Source organism: Lynx rufus, unplaced genomic scaffold (genome assembly GCF_022079265.1).
Source record: "Lynx rufus isolate CCGP_SWC_20201006 ecotype Redwood Valley unplaced genomic scaffold, mLynRuf1.p SCAF_2, whole genome shotgun sequence".
In the NCBI taxonomy this organism is placed as follows: Eukaryota; Metazoa; Chordata; class Mammalia; order Carnivora; family Felidae; genus Lynx; species Lynx rufus.
Genome location: NW_025814834.1, coordinates 117,760,252 through 117,782,102, shown reverse-complemented (window position 1 = coordinate 117,782,102; position 21,851 = coordinate 117,760,252). Strand labels below are relative to the sequence as shown.

Sequence of the window (21,851 nt, the reverse complement as noted above, 5' to 3'; positions counted from 1 at the left end):
GTCCATTTCTGGGTTCTCTACTCTGTTCCATTGATCTGAGTGTCTGTGCTTGTGCCAATGACTCTAGCATTAATTGAGCAGTTATTAAACCCACACATATCCTGCAAGACACTAGTACACATTTGAAAAATTAAAGTATGTAAAATTTGCTACTAGCCCAAAGAAACATGACTTCATCCCAGAACACACCCTCTTGAGGAGAGATTGCATCAGGCCTCTCTTGTTCCCTGTTTTTAGAAATGCAGTGTCTCTTCCAGGCAGATTTTCTGGGAGGTCATGGAAGCGCGGGAAGGGGCCATTATGTCACTTGAAAGGAAGGGAAAGCAAGTATCTTGTCCTTTGCCAGAGTGAATCTGAGAGAACCAAATTGCTGCTGTAAAAATACCCATTATGTCCCTGGGTGGGCTTGAACCACCAACCTCCTGGTTAACAGCCAAAAGCGCTAACCGATTGCGCCACAGAGACACTACACTTTGGTTTCATCAAAATAGAGTGATCTCTTACTCAAGAGATTGGGCAGGCTCCAAAGCCTCGAAAAACTGAAGATTAGAGTGAAAAATCGAGTCGTTCGCCATGTTTGAAACCGGTACATTGAGTGATTCTGAAACTAGCACACCCAAATGGCTTAGCCCCGCCCTGTCCCCTCACCAATCACAGAATCCAGAACCTCCAGAGACCCCCGGGACTGCGACCCCTCCTCCATTCTTCTACCCCCAGCCTGAGTCGAGCGAATCCCAAGGGAAGCTGAATGCCCAGGACACTCAATTAGGACTTGTTGAATTAATAATGCATTGGAGAGTCTGAATATCCAGTTATTCAGGATGTTCAGCTTCTAGTTAACCGCCTAGTTTTCTACGCCAACAGCTTCCAAAGATGGCACACCTTAAGTCTCCCCCGTTCTACTATAAACCTTTCCCAGTGCTCCCGCTGCCTTCGTTTCTTTTAAAACGCAAGTGACCATGGCTGACGCCCTTGCAAGGCGTATAAATAGCCTTTTGCTTTTCTCATTTGGTCATCGTTTATTCCCATACATTGTCGCCTTTAAGCTTTTTGTTCTTTGAGGAACTCTGAGAGCAGAAATAGAAGTGTTTTTAAAAAGGGGAAATTCTTTTCAAAAGGTTTTAGTTTGGTCAATTGATTTCGAAGCCTGCAACATCCCATGGGCTGGGCAATGGAGGGGCCTACAGTGCACCATCTGTGCCGCTGGAGCTCCAAGCGCTCAAATCAACTGTGTTCCAACTTTAGTGGGGCCGATGGGGTCAGGGGGAGGGAGCAGGAAACGGGTCGGGGCCAAAAAGGAAATTTTAGAAGGGAAAGAAGCAGGGGAGACGTTGTGGAACACAAGGAGACCCCTCCCCCCCCCCCCCCCCCCCCCGCCAAGAGACCTGTGGAGATGCACTGGCCAGATCCTGAGACATGAGAATTTTTTATTTCACTTCAGAAGGCACAGGTTTATGGCGCGCCGTGATCGTATAGTGGTTAGTACTCTGCGTTGTGGCCGCAGCAACCTCGGTTCGAATCCGAGTCACGGCAATATGTGGTGTCCCTTTTTTTCCTTGACAAAATTTGGTACATCTTCCAGCCTCTCTTTTAATTCCCTCACCACTATTTGTGGCCTAAGATCGGGGTTTGCTGTGGCTCTCCAGCACTTTGCAGGCAGGAGAAAGGGCGGTCGGGTATTCGGTTTTCCAGAACCATGCCCCATATCTGAGCTTGCGCAGAACTATCCCAAAAGGTAAAGCGCGGTCGGTAGCTTCCGCTTGTGTAACGGTGTAGTCATAACCGTTTTTCTGGTTAAAATATTTCAAATGTTGATGGGGCCTTTTTAGACACTGTGACAAATGAGCTTTTTATCAGTTTGTATTCGATAAGGTATTTTACAATAAAATCTAATAAACAAAACCTAGATTCAATGCCATTCTCGGCATTCCCCACCCAATTTTTATGCTAACAGTACATATTGAAGTACAATTCACAAAGAATAAAACGCACAAATCTTAAACGCACAGCCCAATGAATTTTGACAAACGCCTGACACTACCGTGACTGGGACTGCAGCCCAGGTTGCTGCGGCCACATGGCAGAGCACTAGCCGTTATGCGATCACTGCGCAGCACAAACCTGCTGGCAATTGGTGTGTGTGTCCTTTAGTATTTTTGATGTAAACACATCCACACCTAGATAAGAGCTATACAAAATTTCCCTCAGCCCAGAAACATCAGCACAGCCCTTTCCAAAAGATTCCCACCTACTTTCCCTTCATTTAAGCAAATCTTTCTGATTTCTTTTTGTTGTTTTGAAAGGACTTTATTTACATCTTAGCCACAAGTTAGATAAGCAACTTTGTTAAATGACAATCAAGATTTTGAGTCCCAGCGAGAAGAATTACAAGGCCCAAAACAGGCATAATCATTGTTATTTTTAAAGGTTTTATCTCTATACCCAATGTGGAGCTTGAACTTACGACCCCCAGATCAGAGTCAGATGCTCCACCAACTGAAACAGCCAGGTGCCCCAAATCACGATTATTTTTAAATGAACATTTTCTATATGTAAAATATATACATTCAGTTACAATTTACTTTAGAACTGAATTGATTTAAAAGCAAATCACCCACAGTTCCATGGTTATTAATAGTGTCCAGGTTTTTATCTTTAATACCATTCCCTACAAAAATGAATCAAAATTTCTTAAAGAAATTACCTCTTCCAGGAATGGTGCTGGGGAATTACAGGGTAAGCATGGGAAAGCCTGGATCAGAAACCAGTGATTCACTAACAATCTATTATGATCTTAAAAAAACACAACAAAAGACATAGCCAGCTTGAAGGAATTCCCACTGGCATGAGCTGTGATACTCTGAGCATGAAAAACAACTGTGATCTTTGTGCAGGGGTCATTAAACTATGGCCTGCTGGCCAAATCCCACTCAGAACTTGTTTAGTAAACAAAGTTTTATTGGAATACGACCATACTTACTCATTTATGTATTATCTGTGGCTGCTTTTGTGTTACAACGGTAGAGTTGAGCAGTTGCAAAAGAGACCATATGGTCAGCAAAGCCTAAAATATTTACTATCAGGCACTTTACAAAAAAGTTTGCTGACCCCAGTCAAGTGGACTGAAAGACTGGATTAAGAAATATCGGAGTCAATGAAGTAATTTGCGTACTGAAGTATTTAGGTTCAATGATCATGATATAACTTAACTTTAAAATGGTTCAGCAAAATGGGGCACCTGGGTGGCTCAGTTGGTTAAGTGTCCAACTTCGGCTCAGGTCATGATCTCATGGTTTGTGAGTTTGAGCCCCGTGTTGGGCTCTGTGCTGACAGCTCAGAGCCTGGAGCCTGCTTCAGATTCTGCGTATCTCTCTTTCTGCCCCTCCCCTGCTCATGCTCTGTCTCTCAACAATAAATAAACGTTAAAAAAAATTTTTTTTTTTCAACGTTTATTCATTTTTGGGACAGAGAGAGACAGAGCATGAACGAGGGAGGGGCAGAGAGAGAGGGAGACACAGAGGGAAACAGGCTCCAGGCTCTGAGCCATCAGCCCAGAGCCTGACGCGGGGCTCGAACTCCCGGACCGCGAGATCGTGACCTGGCTGAAGTCGGACGCTTAACCGACTGCGCCACCCAGGCGCCCCTAAAAAATTTTTTTAAATGGTTCAACAAAAACAAAATTAAGTAGATATAAACGGTTCTGGTTCTGATTTCTGTAGTTTTGTGTTGACTATTTTTAAAATTCACACAATATACTTTTTTTGTGTGTCTATTTTTTTTGTTTTCATGCAGGATAATAACATTTTTTGAGATCCATTCATGCTATTGAATATATTATTATGGTGTTCTTGATGAGTGTTATTCCTGTGTGACCATACTGCCACTGATGGATACTTGGATAATTTCTAGTTTTGGCTATTGTGAGCAAAGCTGTTATACATATACTTGTGCATTCATTTTCTGAGTATATATTTCATAGTGATATTGCTGGGTCATGGGATAGATGTAAATTCAACTTTATTAAAAACTGCCAGTTTTCCGGAATGACTGTGAGATTTTACCTTTTCAACAGCAACAAGATATAGTTACTGTACATTGTCAGTGGTTGATGTTCTCCCATTTTAAAAGTTTACTAATTCTTTTTTTTTTTTTTATTTTTTTTTTTTTATTTTTTTTTTTTTTCAACGTTTATTTATTTTTGGGACAGAGAGAGACAGAGCATGAACGGGGGAGGGGCAGAGAGAGAGGGAGACACAGAATCGGAAACAGGCTCCAGGCTCTGAGCCATCAGCCCAGGGCCCGACGCGGGGCTCGAACTCACGGACCGCGAGATCGTGACCTGGCTGAAGTCGGACGCTTAACCGACTGCGCCACCCAGGCGCCCCAAAAGTTTACTAATTCTTGTGAGCACATACTCTTGTGAGGATCTCACTGTGGTTTTAATTTGTGCTTCCCTAATACATAATGATATTGGCTTCTTTTTTAAACGTTTTTATTATTTATTTATTTTGAGAGAGAGAGCGCACTGGGGAGGGGCAGAGAGACAGGGAGAGAGAGGATCCCAAGCAGGCTCCCCAACTGTCAGTGCAGAGCCTGAGGCAGGGCTCAATCCCATGAACTGTGAGACTGTGACCTGAGCTGAAACCAAGAGTCAGATGCTTAACTGACTGAGCCACCCAGGCGCCACAAGATTCTTATTTCTTTTCCCTATTTAGAAATTATGGTCCATATTGTGAAGAAAGACTATTCTGGTGTTTTGTTAATTTTTAAATGTTTTGGCTTTTATTATTGATTTCTAGAAGTTCTCTACCCATTCAATATCTGAGTCATGTTCAGAGAAGAATATTGCAAACATCTTCTCCCACTCTGTGGATTGCCTCTTTACTTTCTTTTTTTCTTTCTTTTTCTTTCTTTCTCTTTCTTTCTTTCTTTCTTTCTTTCATTTTTTATTTTTTACAAATCTACACCTTTATTTATTTACTTTTCAGTTAGTTTAAATCCTTGAGGGGTACAGCATCACACGGATTCTGTGGCCAATGGCTTTAGCAGGAAGGTTGCTTTGGAATTTGGCACAAACCATGCCATTGTTTCTATGAGCACAAGTTACTTTTCCCCAGATTGCTCTGGTTTTATTCAGTTTGCCACCAGGAGTCACTGTGTTGTTCTTTGCTTTGTACATATAAGCACATCTCTTGCCTAGATAGAATTCAGTTTCATTCTGAGCATAAACACCTTCAGTTTTAAGAAGAGCTGTATGCTCCCTCTGGTTCTGGAGACCCTGCTTATAGCCAGCAAAAATGGCTTTGGACCACAGTCTTCCTGACATATTTGTCATTTCAGGAGTCCTGTTCCCAGCAGGCCTCCAAAGGTTCCAAGATGGCGGAAAGAGAAAGGCCTTGCCTTTTTACTTTCTAATAGTGATTTTTGATGAGCAGAAGCTTTTAATTTTGATGAAATTTAATTTCTTTATTTTTCTTTTACTGTTAAGGTATCTTACTGTAAGACATCTCTCCTACCCAAGACTGTGAATATATTTTCCTACATTTTCTCCTAGATGCTTTAATATTTTAGTTTTCAGCTCTAGAATCTATGATTCATTTCCTGACCTCAGCCCAACATTTAATCACTTTGGCTTAAGAATCTTTGGCTTGTTTGCAGATCACCAACCTCCCAGAAATTTTTATAACCTTTGATGTAAAAATATTCATAATAGTTTCCTGCTCTGCTCTTCACTGACTACATATCTTTGTGTTTCTATCCCTTATTCCTTCTTTTGCCTCTCTTTCCTTCTCTCTTCTCCTCCCTACATCTGAGAAAACCAGAAATACCTAAAGCCGAGAAGAAAGATCTGATCAATCTGTGCTTAAGAGCACAGGCACTGGTTTGTAAATCTGATTCAGCCCTTGTGTGGCCTTGGAAAAGCTTAAGTAAAGTAACTTAAACTTTATGTGCCTGAATTCTTTCTGCTGTAAAATGGGGCTAATAAGAGTAATCTACTTCATTCTGTCATTGTTGGCTGTGACTGGATTTAGCAGCTACTCAATCAATAATGTCATTATCTAGTAGAATCATCATCCTCATTGTCATTATCCTCTGCACTATTTTCAAAAATCATCATTCTGATATTTTGCACCTTAATTAAATCATGGAGTACTCAAGCTGCTGTGTTCTGCATGATGTCTGTGAAATTTTTTTTTTTTAATGTTTATTCTTGAGAGAGACAGAGCATGATCGGGGGAGGGGCAGAGCAAGAGAGGGACACAGAATCTGCAGCAGGCTCCAGGCTCTGAGTTGTCAGCACAGGGCCTGATACAGGGCTCAAACCCATGAGCCCTGAGATCATGACCTGAGCTGAAGTCAGACACTTAACCAACTGAGCCACCCAAGTGCCTCTGTCTGTTTTTTATATCAAAAGTTCATGCCTTTTTATTGCTGAATAGTATTCCACTATATGAGTATACTATGATTTGTTTACCAGTTCCTGATAATGGACATTTGAGTGGTTTCTAGTTTGGATTCTTGTGAACAAAAAACACTATGAACATTCTTGATACTTTTTTTTTTTTTTTTTGGTATGGACATATGTTTTCAATTCCCTTGGAAGAATATCTAGGTGAAGAATTTACATGAATAAAGGGATATTTATGTAAATTTATGTTGAAATGTATAAGAAACTGTCAAACCAAAATGGTTATGACATATTCCCACTAAAAATCTTCACCAAGATTGGATGTTTTCAGACTTTATAATTTTAGCCATGCTACTGGGTGAAGTATCTCAATGAAGTTTTAATATATATTTCCCTGGCAATTAATGATATTGAGTACTCTTTAATATGCTCCTCGCCATTAGTATATCTTCCTCTCTGAAGTGTCTATTTAAGCTTTTGCCCATTTTTAAAAATGGGTGCTTCAGCTTTTAATATTGATTATAGGAGGTCATTTTATATTCTGGAACAGGGTCTTTGTCAGATATGTTTTGTGAATACTTTTTCCTAGTCTGCGATTTATTTTCACTTAATGGTTATCTTTTAATGAGAAGACATTATTTTAATTATTTTATAATTTAATATTCAATATTTTAATATTAATGTTAAAGTCTGATTTAATATTTAATTAGACTAATGTTAGTTTTTTTTTTTTTTCAACGTTTATTTATTTTTGGGACAGAGAGAGACAGAGCATGAACGGGGGAGGGGCAGAGAGAGAGGCAGACACAGAATCGGAAACAGGCTCCAGGCTCCGAGCCATCAGCCCAGAGCCTGATGCGGGGCTCGAACTCACGGAGCGCGAGATCGTGACCTGGCTGAAGTCGGACGCTTAACCGACTGCGCCACCCAGGCGCCCCAATGTTAGTTTATTTTTAAAGTTTATCTATTTTTAGAGAAGGAGAGAGTGGGTGGGGGGGAGACAGAGAGAGAATACCAAGCAGGCTCTACTCTGTCAGCACAGAACCAGATGCAGGGCTTGATCTTACGAACTGTGAGATCATGACCTGAGCCAACATCAAGAGTAGGTCACTTAATCGACTGAGCCACCTAGGAGCCTCTAGTCTAATATTACTTTAATATTTTAAAAGTCTAATTTATCATTTTAATACTTAATACTATTAAAGTCTAATTTGTCATTTTTCTTTTTTACTTATCTTTTTGTGTAATATTTAGGAAATCTTTGCTTACCACCAGGTCATAGGGAGATTCTCATGTACTTTCTTCTAAAACTTTACAGTTTAGTGTGTATGTTTTGGTCTATGATCCAATTTAAATTAGCTTTTGTGCATACTGGGAGGTAGGGAATGCAGGGTTTTTCACTATGTAGATCTCTAGTTGTTTCAGTACTATTTGTCAGAATGATCCTCCTTTCCCCACTGAATTGCTTTAGTATCTGTTCTTGGAAAATAATTTGGCCAGAGAGGGTGGGTCTATTTTAGGGTGGGTCTATTTTAGGTGTTTCAATTCAGTTCCATTTCTATATATAATGTGTCCTTCTGCCACTCCCATACTATCTTGTTTATAGTAATAAACAGCTTAATAGTAAGTCTTAAAGTCTTCCAGGTTTGACTTCACACAGCTCAATAAATTTTGAAATGTATACATACCAAAGTAGCCACCACGCAAATCAAGATCTGTGGCTGCTTAAGTTGTCTCCTTTCATTGTAGGACATATGCCCTTACAGATTGTGGCTGATCCCTTAGCCAAAGATCCTCTATTACAGCCCCCAGGAAAAAGAAATCTCCAGTTACCTTTAGAGCTGATGAAAAAAAAAAAAAAGTCTGTAACACTTAACCATGAATATAGATTTTTCTTGGGGGGAAAAAAAGTTCATTTTCCAGGCCAATGACTATTATTTATGACCACGAATACAATGGTTTGCAATTTTCTGTTCTTTGTAGGGAGATAAAGTCCCAGGGAGGGCCTCTAACTTACTGGACTGATAGTTGAGTGTTAAAGTTGGTTAAACTTTAAAGTTGGTTAAAGTTGAAGGCTGACTTTGGAATTGACTTTTATTGTGTTAGAAAAGATGAGGGGGATGCTGAGGAAAGGTGTAGGGAAGAGTAGGTTGGAACTAGAAAGGTGAATTTTGGGTCTTGCAGTGATTGTCAGATTTTGTAGAAAGAGGAATTTGGGGTATGGTAGTAATTGTCAGATTTGAGGAAAGAGTAACTTTCCACTAAAACAAACAACAAAAAAACTTTAGTGGAAACAACCAATACTTAAAGGCCTCATTTCTCTGAGGCTTTCTCATTTATATACATCGTCTTTCTTTCTCATTTTTGTAAAAATGGCGGGCTTCATGGGTTTTTTTATGTAACTTTAAAAATATGTATTTAAATTAAAAACTACTAACATTAAAATATTTATCATGAAAGTCCTAAATTCATCTGAAATTCGACCGACAGTGCATTTAAAATAAAATGGGCAGAACCTAAGAGACACACTTACTTGGCTGAAGCGCCGTTCCTGGGTGTGTGAGATTCTCAACCACAGTTGCTTTCGCTAGTTTTCCCCACACCTGAAAGTCCTCATCCAAAACTGATCAGACACTGCTTCCTTCGCCAAAAGATTTTAAAGTAATCTTAAAGTACGTGCTTTAAAAATAAACCTGCCAGGTGCATCCTTGGAATCCACAAGAAACCCAGGGACAGACGTTCAAGGGCCAAAAGGAACTCACTGGGAGCCAGGCCAAGGCTTTGGCTCCCTCCCCCCCCCCCCCCCCCCCCCCCGACGGAACTCACCTTCACCAGCTACAGGACGCCGATTTCATCTTCGGCCTGTTTGCAGAGGAGGAAAGTCGCGTGGAGTTCCTCCCTCCCCTGGGCTCTGTTTCCACCTCTCCGTTTCTGTCTCCTCCACGACGGTTCGGGAGCCTAACACTGGACAGGGCTGAAAGGGGAGGCTGCCCTTCTCCTCCGCGTCCCTCCCTCCGGGGCGTCGGGGCAGCTTAGTCGGGCCGGGACGTTACGGCCCGCGGGTGACGCCCGCGGGGCCGCGACAGCAGCGGGGGCGGGGTCGCAAGTTCGCCGCGTGCATCCGCGTGCACCGCGCAGCTGCGCGTCGCCCGCGCGGGACACACTGAATCGACGCCGCCGTCGGGGGGCTCATCCGCAGGCCGCACACAAGGGTGCGGGGCGCGGCAGAGGGAGAGAGAGGGCGCAGCGCGCCGAGGGGGCCCGGCCTTGCCCCTGACCCTGGAGGCCAGGCCCGGAAGAGGCTAGTTTGACGGGCAGAACCCAGAAAGCCTCAACGGCGGCCCAGCCCCGGGTCCCGAGGGTAAAGGCCCCAAACCCCGAAGTCCTAGTGGAGCGGGAGTCGCGAATGGCGGCGTCATTCTCCCCGCCTGTGTCGGGAGAGTCGTTTGCCCGAATCAGCAAGCCGGTTGTGTGGCTCCGAGACGGCAATTAACAAAAGCAGCAGCAGGATTTTCGGACAAAGCGGGCGTGTGGCGTGAGGGGAAGGCCGGCGTCGAAGAGCACTCTGTGTGGGCCCTGAGCGTGCAGAGCAGCAGCCGAGGTAGGTGGAAAGTGCAGGGGCGGCGGGCTGGGAGGGACCCGAGTCCAGTCTAGGGGCACGGAGCCTGCCTCGAAAGCCGTCTCAGTCCGCGCCACTTCCGTTGCTGCGTCCCTTGTCTTTCGGAATCATTTGGGGGATGTTAGGGACCCCAGGGTCTAAGGCCGGGCGCCTCCCCTAGGCAACCTCGTCCACTCTTTGCTGAGGAAAAGAGTCGATGAAAACTGGCTTAAACAAACCAGGTGACTCCAAGAGCCTTCTTTTTCCAGAGTCTCCTCCAAAGTCCAGGGCCGCCGAGCCTGCCTCGAAAGCCGTCTCGGTCCGCGCCGCCTCTGTCGCTGCGTCCCAAACTTTGGGGGATGTTGGGGACTGCGGGGTCTCAGTCCGGGCGCCTCCCCTCCCGCCTCTTCGCGGCGACCTTGTGTCCACACGCGGCCACGGGTGCGGCCGGGACGGGGCGACTTCTGGACCTGGCGGGGCCCCGGGGCGCGACCGCTGTCCCGCACCGTGTAAGGTCTTTGTTGTGGGGCACCTTTTATAGAGGGAACGGCCTTAGGGGATAATTGCTGAGAGGGCGCGAGTCACCCAGAGCGAGCAGATAGGAAATAGCCACCGCTTAACGCGGAGAGTACTTGTGTTTCTTAAAAAGCAGCAGCTGGCAGCTCCCTGGTGGTCTAGTGGCTAGGATTCGGCGCTTTCACCGCCGCGGCCCGGGTTCGATTCCCGGTCAGGGAATGGGATTCTTCTTACTGGGCTGTTCCACCCTCAGCGGGAGCTTACTGGGCTGTTCCCCCCTCAGCGGGAGCAGTGAGTTTTGCTGTGATTTTCCCCCAAATTGGCGGGAAAATGGAGTTAACTATTCGTTGAGGATACATGCCAGAAAGCAGAACTACTAGGTGAAATAGAGTGTGAATTTCAAACTATCAATGACACTACCCACGAACCTATAAGCACCAATTATAAGCCCCCACCTGTATGACGCTTCATTTCCCCCCCTCACCCCCACGTTTAAAATTAACACTAGAAATTATCAATCTCTTAGACATAATTTCAAACTTTACTTACCATCAAGCAACCTCTTCATAGTCAATTTCCCCCATGGGCTCTAAGTCCACAAGAGACAAACTGGAAGTATTTCAGAAATCTTGAATCGGGAGTATTTCAGATATCTTGAATTGAATCTCAAATTGATCTGTTCTGGTATTTACCTTTTCTTCCAGGTAAGATTAGTCGCAGTAAAAATGTAAGTCTGCCTTTTTGCTTACCGTGGTCTCACCAGTTCTAAATTCTGTGGGTATGGAGCTGTTGCTTGGATAGTTTCATGGGCACATTTCACCTTTAGGAACTTTGGAAAAGTTGTGCACAGGAGGGTCCCTAAATCCATCTTTGGAAGTGTTGGCAGAAATAAATGAGCACTTCAACTTGTGAAGACCTAAAAGTGGTTGGAAGCAGAAGAGATTTTTAAAAATCAGAGAGTTGTTTCAATAATTTAATTTTCATTTTGATGGCCACTTTATTTTTTTGAAGGAAGATAAGACTTATTTTATCTTTATTTACTTATTTTTTAAAGTCTATTTTGTTATTTTTAGTAATTTGTACACCCAAATGTGGGCTCAAACTGATGATCCTGAGATCAAGAGTCTCTTGCTCCTCCAACTGAGCCAACCAGGCACCCCCATTTTATCTGTTTTATGAGGACATTAGTGGAGGGAAATTGCTTTATTGGATCAGTAATTTTTCTATATTTTTATTTCTCTAAAGGAAATTTAATGATAATAATAAGTTAATATAAATTATAATAAAAAGATTAATAAGATTTAATAATAAAATTACACATCTTACATTATTCACATTGATATAGTTGGCCTATGCTGGTCATGTATTGCGCACTGTATAACATTACCTGATGAGTTATGTTCAACTAGGTGGTAATACATACCATAATGCAGCTATTTATAATTCAAAAAAGGAGGTAAAATGGGAAGGTGTTGTGATCTCTTAGTGTAGTCCTGAGATCAACTGAATTTATACCATGCTCTCACATACTTTAGAAGACTATGCTATAGTAAAATGACATACCTTAGAGCCAGTGGTTGCCCGTTTCCTGACCCAGCATGATATACAGGAGTGACCATAGGGGGAAAATGGCCTTTTGAAGGACTTACCTAATATATCTCTCTTATTGGAATGACATCAGAAAAGTAAAGGGAAGGTTCATATGGAAAAGGAAAATTGTCTGCTTTTCCCTCTTTCCCAACCCTTAATACCCAATGGGGGAGCAAATACTCTGATTCTTCACGTATTAGGATAGATACTGAGCTTCCTTTTTTTTTTTTTTTTAACTTTTTTAACGTTTATTCATTTTTGAGAGACAGAGAGAGAGAGACAGCATGAGCAGGGAAGGGGAGAGAAAGAGGGAGATACAGAATCCAAAGCAGGCTCCAGGCTCTGAGCTGTCAGCACAGAGCCTGACGTGGGGTTCGAACCCACAAACTGCTAGATCATGAACCACGAGATCATGACCTGGCCGAAGCCGGACACTCAACCGACTGAGCCACCCAGGCACCCCTGAGCTTCCTTGTCTGATGGTTGAGGACGCACTATATTAAAATATTATACAAAGGGGTGTGGCTACTGCTGCCCCTTTTCTATCTGAGCATCAAAACCTGCCACCTGGCTGGTGTCAAGGAGAGCCTCCAACCCTGCATCTATTTGTCTTTTTTCTGGCTCTCTCCTCTCAGAGGACTTGTAGCATCAGATTCATTTGGGGAAGTTTGGTTAAGGTTGTTTTGTGCTTAGCAGGAAAATCTTCTAAGACCTTGAATTGACCAGTTTACTGGGATTCCCTCTACTGGGGCATAAACCCTACCAATAACAAATTGTGATTATATACATGTTGCCGCTTTTCAATGTATACATATCTCCCTCAGGAACCCCCACACCCACCAGGGAACCTAGGTCATTGGCAGAATGAGATTTGGGAATTCTTTGGTCCTCTGGCCAAACACTACTAGTAAGTGCTCTAATTCCATCACTTTTGAAATTATACTCACCATAAATTAAATACTGTTTATTTTGGAGAGTTTAGTTTGGGGGCAATGGAAATTATTGCTTTAATGTTCTTTCTGTACTTTTCAAATTTTATCCATAATGCAGATTTTTCATCAAGAAGTATGGAGGACAGAAGACAGTGGAAGAACAATTTTTACTGTAAAACAAACAGGCCAAACTTTGTTAGGACTTACAAGTTTAGCTTTACAGTGGTGGCTTCTGTATAGAAAGAGTTCCTTACTTTGTGCAAAAAAGCAGTTTTTTTGTTTTGCTGTTTTTCCTTTTGGCTGCCAGAGGGATTAAGTATTGTCAGAAGGACTTATCTCTATAGTCCCAAGAAACCTCACTTGGCAAGCAAGCTACTGAAAATCGGTGGGGTATATCAGTCACTCTTCCTGGCAGAGATCTGATAACACTGCAGTCAGAGCCATTGAGAGTAAAATTCTTGACTTGCCAGTCAGTATGACATTATTTATACAGTGAAACTTTGGACATCAGCAGGTTTAGCTACTCATGCTAAATTTTGAGCCATCCTCTGGTGCCAAATGTCACCATTTGCTACATTTGCTACAATGGGAGTTTGTCCCATTAGCACTTTATTTAATACATGACAGTGCCCTGGACAGAAGAATCCCCATTAATACTTTAAGAGCATTCATAGTATAATCATGCAACTCATTGATTTCCATTAAACATTTGCACAACTGTACATTGATTTGGTATGGAAGCCATACTCTTAACTTTAATTTCTTTTTCTTTTTCTTAGAAGTTTTACCCAAACTCTGTCAGTTGAATTCACACTCTGTCTTATAGGAACACAGACCAAGGAGTTGAATACTTGCACTTGACCGGTTACACAGCAGCCTGGAGACCATTTTATCTCCTTGACAAAGAGCTCAGGGAGAGTGAGGAGGTGTGACTAGTCTGTGAGGCCCATTGGAGCAGTGAGGAGGCTCCTTATTGCCTGAGGTCAAGGGTGAGGGGTAGAGAGGGATGGAGTGGGGGCCATGGGGGAGCAGTCCCACTAAAGTAAGCACAGCCTGTTTACTTGCTTTTGGTTTTAAGAGGTTATCCACTCAGTCTCAACAAACTTAGTAATAGCTAAAGCACCATTTAGGTGGCTGCTTTCAATCCTTCCTTGTCACTGCTCAACCTCCAATTGTCTATCAACATATGGGGACTATCAAAAGGTCCTTACTCTCCTTTTCATAATGACCACTTAGGGGAGATCATCCTGGGGAGCCTTCTCATATCCCCATGCACCCCCTTCTGTATTTTCGCCGAGAAAGTACTGGGACTTTACTGCCTCTGCACTGAGCACCAAATTTATCATGCAGTCTAGCAGTCCCTAGGCAGTAGTAGATTGTGTTTGTCACACTTCTGTAGAATTGACCAGTAAGGAGACAACAATCTTAAATGAACTGAGGTAGTTACTACTTAGACACACAGCATAAGCAAGTGTAGTATGTTGTCAGCTCCCCACATCTATAATCCCATAGCAGGACACCATACTGGAGGGATCAAATGACAAGAAAACACAAGTGGTGGCTCACTCTGTCATGAAGGAGCTAATTCCATATTGCTGTCAAGCAGTTTGATAGCTTGTAGTTGCATCCTACAGGGGTGGAGGCAAGGTGGAAATTTCCGGGTCTCACCAGAACCAGGGAGACAGGTGAAACTGCCTGCTTATAGTTTGCCCCAGGACAGGCAACCTACTACAAGAGATCAGTGAGAAATAGCCATACAGTAGCACCTCACAAGACTGCCTATCTTTCCATGTTCCAAGGGGATATTCAGCCAAGATTTGGGTCAAACAACATTGAACCTTGCCTATGTGGCCCATGTGGAGAAGTACAGGGTCACCAGAGTGCCATAAAAGAGCCATTCTCCTATACCTCGAGCACTGAAAAGGAGGTTGGCTGGATAAGATATCTGTGATTTGCCCTTCTTTACCGAAGTTTCTTGAAAATGCTGCTCCACTGTTGCCTTGCTTTCTATGTTAGTGCTTATCTAATTCTGTTGCTTTTGTAACTTATTTCATAGTTTTGCCTAGAGCACCTGAGGATGTTTTCTTTATTTTTAAAGTCTAGTAGTTTTACCGTGGTGTTGTTTTGAAGTTGATCATCCATGGTCAATCCCTGGTACCTGATGAGCCCTTTCTGTGTGCCTTGTCACATAAGCAATGCATCATTTTCCTTTTTATAATAAAATCAAGTCTCCTAGGCCTGATTCCTGTTTAGAGAAAAATCTTAAAAACAAGAAATTATGTATCACATTACAATGTTTATTGGACAAAGACAAAGATTCTCAGACAAGTTAAAACAAAATAGTAAAACCATCCTGATGATTTCAACACAATATTGCCAAGAAAGGACTTTAAAATATCACCATCAGTTTACAACAAACGTACAAAGACATAATGTAAGGGTTAAATTGTAGTGTAGCGCTAACTCGTAGCTTGAAAAGTAACAGCTGTTCTGACACTGAAGGTCAAGAGATAACAGCCTTGCTTTACACTTGTAAATCACGCTTCATACTCTTGTAAATCAGGCTTTACCAATGAAGGAAAACAAAAGCTCAAAGAAAAGAGCATCAGAGGCAAGGTCAAGGAGATCCACTGGTTGCAATTTAGGCAGAAAGTCTAAAATAATCACTGTTTCTAACTCATCTGGCAACTGTTCCTAACTCATCTGGGAACTGTTTCTCTGTTCTGTTCCCAGGTAATGATAAAACGATGTGATCGGCTTTAAAAACTCTGTACCCCGGCTGTTCGAGGCCGCACTCTTATCAAGAGTGTTGGTCCCAATCGGTTGGCTTTGCCTCTTATTGTAGTAAACTTTGTTGTGATTGTCACTGGTGCCCATAGCATTCTGTTTCAGGAGTCGTGTGGATGCAACAATAATATCAGAATAAGGAAACCCTTGAACATGAATAAATTTATTTTTAAAGAGTGAAATGTTGCTGGTTTGAAAATAGATTTTAAAAACTTAAATTTTAAGCTATTCTTAGATGAAAATGAATCACCTGCAGTCTCCAAGGCAGTCACGCACTTAGTGCCCTCAAATGGGAATCCTTTGAAGGAGCGTCCAAGAGGTAGAAAACAAACCCGGATCAACCGTTCCCAGAGTCTTCAGTTCTTTTTCCCTTATTAAAAGTCTACTTTAAGGGCTAACACCTGTTGGGGTGCACTGCCAGGCACGCGCATCCTCGCCGGAACAGCCACGCGCCTGTGGGAGGCGCGCAGGTGGCGGCGGCTGATGACGTGAACCTACGCGTTTACAGCAGCTCCCCTCGGGTCCACGCGAGTTCCTCCTCACCAGCTTTCACCTTTATTCATGCTCAGGGGTGTCTGCGGGGCCCCGTGGCTATTGTCCTCCCGGGATTTTGGTGTCTCCATCCTCGCTCTGCGCTGACACGTGGCCCGGCGGCCAACCCAAGGCCCAGCACGGGCATCGGTGACCTGCTAGCTTTTTGGGTTCTGCGGGGCCTCCAAGGGAAAGGCTGAAAGTAACTGTGGTCTTAGGTCCAAATCGCAAACCCTTTCCCCCCGCCCCGCCCAGACACTCCCACTTTCAAAGTCAGACTCACTAAATGATTGCTGAATGCCAAGCACTGGAGCAGTAACAACCCAGAACTCTAAAAGACCGTATTTGCCTGTGCGGTGTAATTTTGTGGGATAAACTATAAAGGAAATTACTGCATTGGCCGGGAATCGAACCCGGGTCTCCCGCGTGGGAGGCGAGAATTCTACCACTGAACCACCAATGCTCTCCTGTACTGTGCAGGTGAAGTTTAGGTGGTGTGTCCAGAAAGACTTAGCAATAGTTGTAAGAGGTTTTTTTCAAGTGCTGGCTAATAGCTATTAGCTATTAGCTATGGGTTTTTACAGGCAACTTATACTAGACAAAACTATCAAAATATCTGATTTGTCTGTGCAAATTCTTAACTCTGAAAAAGGCTCTTTCAAACTGCATAACAGACTCCAATAGAAAAACATAAATTCATCCAGGTTCCTTGTTTCTGTTCCTAAATCTTCAGTTATTAACCTCAAACTGTTGTCTTAGTGGTTCCTGAAGGTAACTTGGTTACTTGGGAAGGTAACCTAACTTGTAGGTGAGGTAAGTAAAATTCCAATCCAGGAAAGAAATAAGAATCAGAACCAGAATTAGTAACCAAAAAGAGAGAAAAGGACAGAATCAAGATAGATATAATGAAGAAATACATTTTAGTCCATGTAGTTAATTCTTTGTAGCTTTTTTTTTTTTTTGTAAAAGAGTAATGATCAGTCTTATAATCATTATAATGTGTCTGCTTTTTAAGGTGTATAAAATCTTAGCATGGATATATGATATGAAAAGATTAGTAGTATTAAGTTTGCATTTAATGTTGGGAGAATCCGCTTTCTCAAGTTAATAGGCTTTGATTTACTAGCTGTATGAGGAGTAGACTATTTTATTTTTTTAAACTGAGTTGAATCCTCAGCAGCTTTTTTTTTTTTTAAGTTTATTTTTGAGACAGAGACAGAGCATGAACGGGGGAGGGGCAGAGAGAGAGGCACAGAACCGGAAGCAGGCTCCAGGCTCTGAGCCATCAGCCTAGAGCCTGGTTTCGGGGCTCAAACTCACGGACCGCGAGATCGTGACCTGAGCTGAAGTTGGACGCTTAACCGACTGAGCCACCCAGGTGCCCCAGTAGTAGACTATTTTAAAGAAATACTTTATGTTGAAATATTAATATAGTGGTCTTTTGTTGAAGTTCAAATAATGGAGAGATTTCTTTCTTCAAATTTCCCTGGGGAAATTAAACTGAAGCGAGGAGCCTGGAGAGCTCCTCCACACGTTGGGACTAGGAATCATTATGACTTTTTGAAGGACAGGAGCACAGAGGTGCAATGATGCCTCTCTTGCTAGAAGAAGGCAAGCTAGGTGGAGGCTGAGTCATAAACTTGAGCTCAACAAGGAAAACAACCATCACCTCGACCTTGAAGAGCTTTGGCTCCCTCTGCCCAACGCTCAGGACACACACCGGCTCTGGCCAACACGTTTTCAACTACCACCTGCATCAACCAGGGGTACATTTATCCCCACATCTCTTTTGAAACTACAGATCTGCACCTCCAACTCACAACTCCTGATTTACAAGTCACTGCCTCATATGCATCTCAGAGTCACAAGTGCTAAAACTCAAGGCACCAGGGAGTTCCCTGTCAGCATCACACACCACCCTCTGTACCTCTAAGATCAGACCCAGGCACAGTGTGTCCCAAAATGTAGTAGTGCATTATCTCGAATGTTTTAGTCAATCATCAAAACAACAGCCAAATCTGTTCCTGCCCCTGCATAGTACATTTACCCTCACCCCAACCATCCTATTGCCCAAATCAGATCTTGCTATTCTTTTTGGATAAACTCTTCATCCTTCCAACACAGAAATTTGTTCCTAGTATAATTAATAAATAGTGCTTAAATTTATTTGGCTTTCTGTAGGCTCACGGCCACTTCATTACTAAACTCTTCCATCTATCACCTCTTCCTTCCTTCATATAAGTAGGTTAAAAATAATTGGCCCTCCTACAGTGAGTCTACTCTACTCCAATCCATTTGCCACATTGCATTCTGATCACTCCATGATGTAAAGCTGGACATACCTGTAGCCTAAATCCACATCACCCACCACAGTAGCTAACCAACAGCAATCCTCCCTCTCTTGGTCATTGGAGCCCTGGAGACCAGAGGAAGCGTTGGTAAAGAACTGTAGTGGTCAGCCCCTGGAGTTGGTGGGTTCTGGACTTGTAATGGCTTTGAAACACATGTACATGTTGCAGAAGCACAAATCTCTGGCAGAGATTGGAAATAAGGAAGCAAGAACAAAATGCATCACTGTGCTGGTAAACCTGGCTTTCTGACTTTGCAATTTCACCAAGTCAGTTTCCAGACAGCTGGGTTAAAGGCCACCAAAAGGCCCCTGTAGGAAGTTCCCTGCAGGAAACATTCTGAAACTTGGTCTTCTGGAAATTCTTAGCAGTCAAGCTTCAGAGGTGTCCGAGGAGCACAGGGGTCTCCACACAGGGACAATTTTGTATTCTTCAGCTGAGAATTTGTATCCTTTAGAAGGAGCAGGTCCCACCTGAGGTTCTCATCCATCCCAGATCAAACTCCAGAATGGGCTGCTTAGTGTAACAGGGACCGTGTGTTCACCAAGTCCAGGTATGGACAGGTAGCTCCATTGTTGGACGCATGTTGGATGTGTTACAAGCTGAAGAATGTGGGTGCTTCAACAGCCAGCCTCTCATCTTCCACCTGAGTGTGCCAACTTTGGTTGCAGGCCAATACATATAACTGTTTTTCTTTTCTTTTTTTCTCCACCACAGTAATTCATTCACCTCTACTTGAATCTTTACTTCAAAGGCAAGTCTGGTCTATGCAAGGATCCAACAGATAGGGATCCAACTCACTGCAGTCATTTGAGGAAAGGGAGAAAAAGAATAAAATGGGCAGCGTTTGGGGAACAAAAAACTATTAAAAAGTGTGTCTACACAGTGACATGCTACCTTGGGACTGAGACAGGAATGTGATCATGGAAGGATCAGTGCTTAGCATGAGGTGCACAACTGTTCCTCTAGGGTATGGAGTAAGTTCTGGTGTGTTGCTGGGACATGCATCATTGGGAACTAATATCCTTGCCACAATTGTGTGCAGAACTTCTGATATCATGACATCACCTCCTAGAATATGAAGAATAACTTCGGTGTGTTTCTCTCTTTGGAAATTGGTTTTGGAACAAAGCCAGAATATTTCCCTTCCTTGTCGTGCCTGTATTCTTCTGATTTTCTGTTGTCGTGATACATGTAAATGTATCCGTAGGAGGAGACTTGAGGAACATAAAGAATGTCTTACTCTCTCCTTTAGAGAGTTTATGCCATTCCATAAACTTTTCTTGAACTCCCTATATATTACATTGGACCAGAAAGTTGAGAAATTGGGCAATAAAGAAATTTCTCTCTAAAAGTCACTACATCATGAATGGTCAAAATCATACATTAAGTTAACTTCAGGAACCTAGTATCTGAGAAGTCAGTTGTTCCTTTTGAATGCTAATTATTTGCCTTTTCTAACTGCTTATCAGACAGCTACAGTTACTTTACACATAGATGAGTATTCACTTTCTGCCTTAGGTGGGCACAGCGAATGCAGAATAAAAACTGTTCAGAACGAGAGAGAAACTGAAGATTGGGCAAAGTGCTAGGAAGTGCTAGAGCCAATCCAACTTTAACAGCTGAACACCCTGATTGACCACTCTTCACAAATGAAATCACATCAAGTGATAATGTGGATAATTGCCAAAGCAGAAGCATGTCCAGCTTATCTCTACTCTGTCCAAAATGGCAGCTCCAGAAGGCTGAAAGTGCAGGACCGTATCAAACCTCTGTTTCTTTGCTACATTCATAGGAAACACAGTAATTTCGGGGATACCAAAACAAGTAGGACAGAAATGGCCATCCCCAGTTTTGGTGTTCTGAAAAGACAAAACTAAGGGGGTGGAGGTTGGGGGACAATGTTGGAAGTTTGATGGGGTGGTGGAAGACTGTTCCAGACCAAATACCTCCTGCTGTTGGCCCAGTGATGAGGGAAGCAGTTGGCATCAGAGGAGCCACACAGATGAGCATTTGATACACTGTGGGAGGCAGAGACAAAAGAGCAGCAGAAAACTGGGCAAGGCAGGCAAGGAATTTGGCACCACCATCTATCCATCCCCACGCCAGAGGCAGTGTCATCCTAGGTTCTTTCTTGCGGTCTCCCTTGACGCCAGGCAGTTAGTAACTGAGGATTCACCTATGAAGCAGTTCTGACTTCAGTGCCAGGGAATTTTCCTAAATTAAAACATGACAGTAATCACACACAAATTGAAAGATAAGGTATTTTTAAAGGTTTATTAGTTTATTGTACCTTTACAGTTGGAGGGTGAAGAAGAAAATATCAAAGCTGTTTGTCTAACAAAATGGCTCTTGGAGATTAATCTACATATCGTTACCCATGATAACCAAATAGCGTAAAAAGCAGTTAAAAATAGATAGTTATATCCACTAGAGATATTTACTGAAGTCATGCTTTTTGCCTTTAAGTCTATTAATGTAGCTATCTTTTGGTTAATGTATTTAGTAACGCTCCTTTTCTCTCCTTTTGTTTTCAACCTATCACATTATGGTTTTGGCATGTCTCTTGAATACAGCATATTTATAGTTTTTTTTTTTTAATTAAGTCTAGAAATATTTATTTTTTACTGAATAATTTGGTCTACTTACCTTTAACATAATTGCTGATATAATTAATTTTTTTTTAAATTTTTTTTTTCAACGTTTATTTATTTTTGGGACAGAGAGAGACAGAGCATGAACGGGGGAGGGGCAGAGAGAGAGGGAGACACAGAATGGGAAACAGGCTCCAGGCCCTGAGCCATCAGCCCAGAGCCTGACGCGGGGCTCAAACTCACGGACCGCGAGATCGTGACCTGGCTGAAGTCGGATGCTTAACCGACTGCGCCACCGAGGCGCCCCGATATAATTAATTTTAAACCTATCTTTATTTGTTCTATTTGTCCTCCTTGTTCATGTTTTTCTTTCTCTCTCTCTCTCTCTTTGGATTAGTTATCTTTTAAACTATTATAACTTTTTTATTGTTTTATATACTTTGCTTCCATTTTTCCTTCTGTTTTTCATTGTATTTCACTTTGCTTCTATTCTTTCAGTGATTAATTTAGAAATTACAATCTTAATCTTTAATTCTTTTTCTTTTT

General features: G+C 42.6%; 1 protein-coding gene and 4 non-coding genes across 5 annotated transcripts; 2 read left to right on the top strand and 3 right to left on the bottom strand.

The window, feature by feature from the left end:
• Positions 1 to 391: 391 nt before the first annotated feature.
• On the bottom strand, positions 392 to 465 carry TRNAN-GUU (transfer RNA asparagine (anticodon GUU)). Its single transcript has one exon. It is a non-coding gene; the product is annotated as a tRNA-Asn (tRNA).
• A 996-nt stretch (positions 466 to 1,461) lies between these two features.
• On the top strand, positions 1,462 to 1,533 carry TRNAH-GUG (transfer RNA histidin (anticodon GUG)). Its single transcript has one exon. It is a non-coding gene; the product is annotated as a tRNA-His (tRNA).
• A 3,424-nt stretch (positions 1,534 to 4,957) lies between these two features.
• On the bottom strand, positions 4,958 to 6,227 carry LOC124515721 (60S ribosomal protein L35a-like). The gene has a single exon (XM_047084732.1). The coding sequence runs from the start codon at positions 5,333 to 5,335 to the stop codon at positions 4,994 to 4,996; it is 342 nt and encodes a 113-aa protein (XP_046940688.1). The 5' UTR covers positions 5,336 to 6,227; the 3' UTR covers positions 4,958 to 4,993.
• Positions 6,228 to 10,670: 4,443 nt separating this feature from the next.
• Positions 10,671 to 10,742, top strand: TRNAE-UUC (transfer RNA glutamic acid (anticodon UUC)). Its single transcript has one exon. It is a non-coding gene; the product is annotated as a tRNA-Glu (tRNA).
• Positions 10,743 to 16,755: 6,013 nt separating this feature from the next.
• On the bottom strand, positions 16,756 to 16,826 carry TRNAG-CCC (transfer RNA glycine (anticodon CCC)). The gene has a single exon. It is a non-coding gene; the product is annotated as a tRNA-Gly (tRNA).
• Positions 16,827 to 21,851: the final 5,025 nt, after the last annotated feature.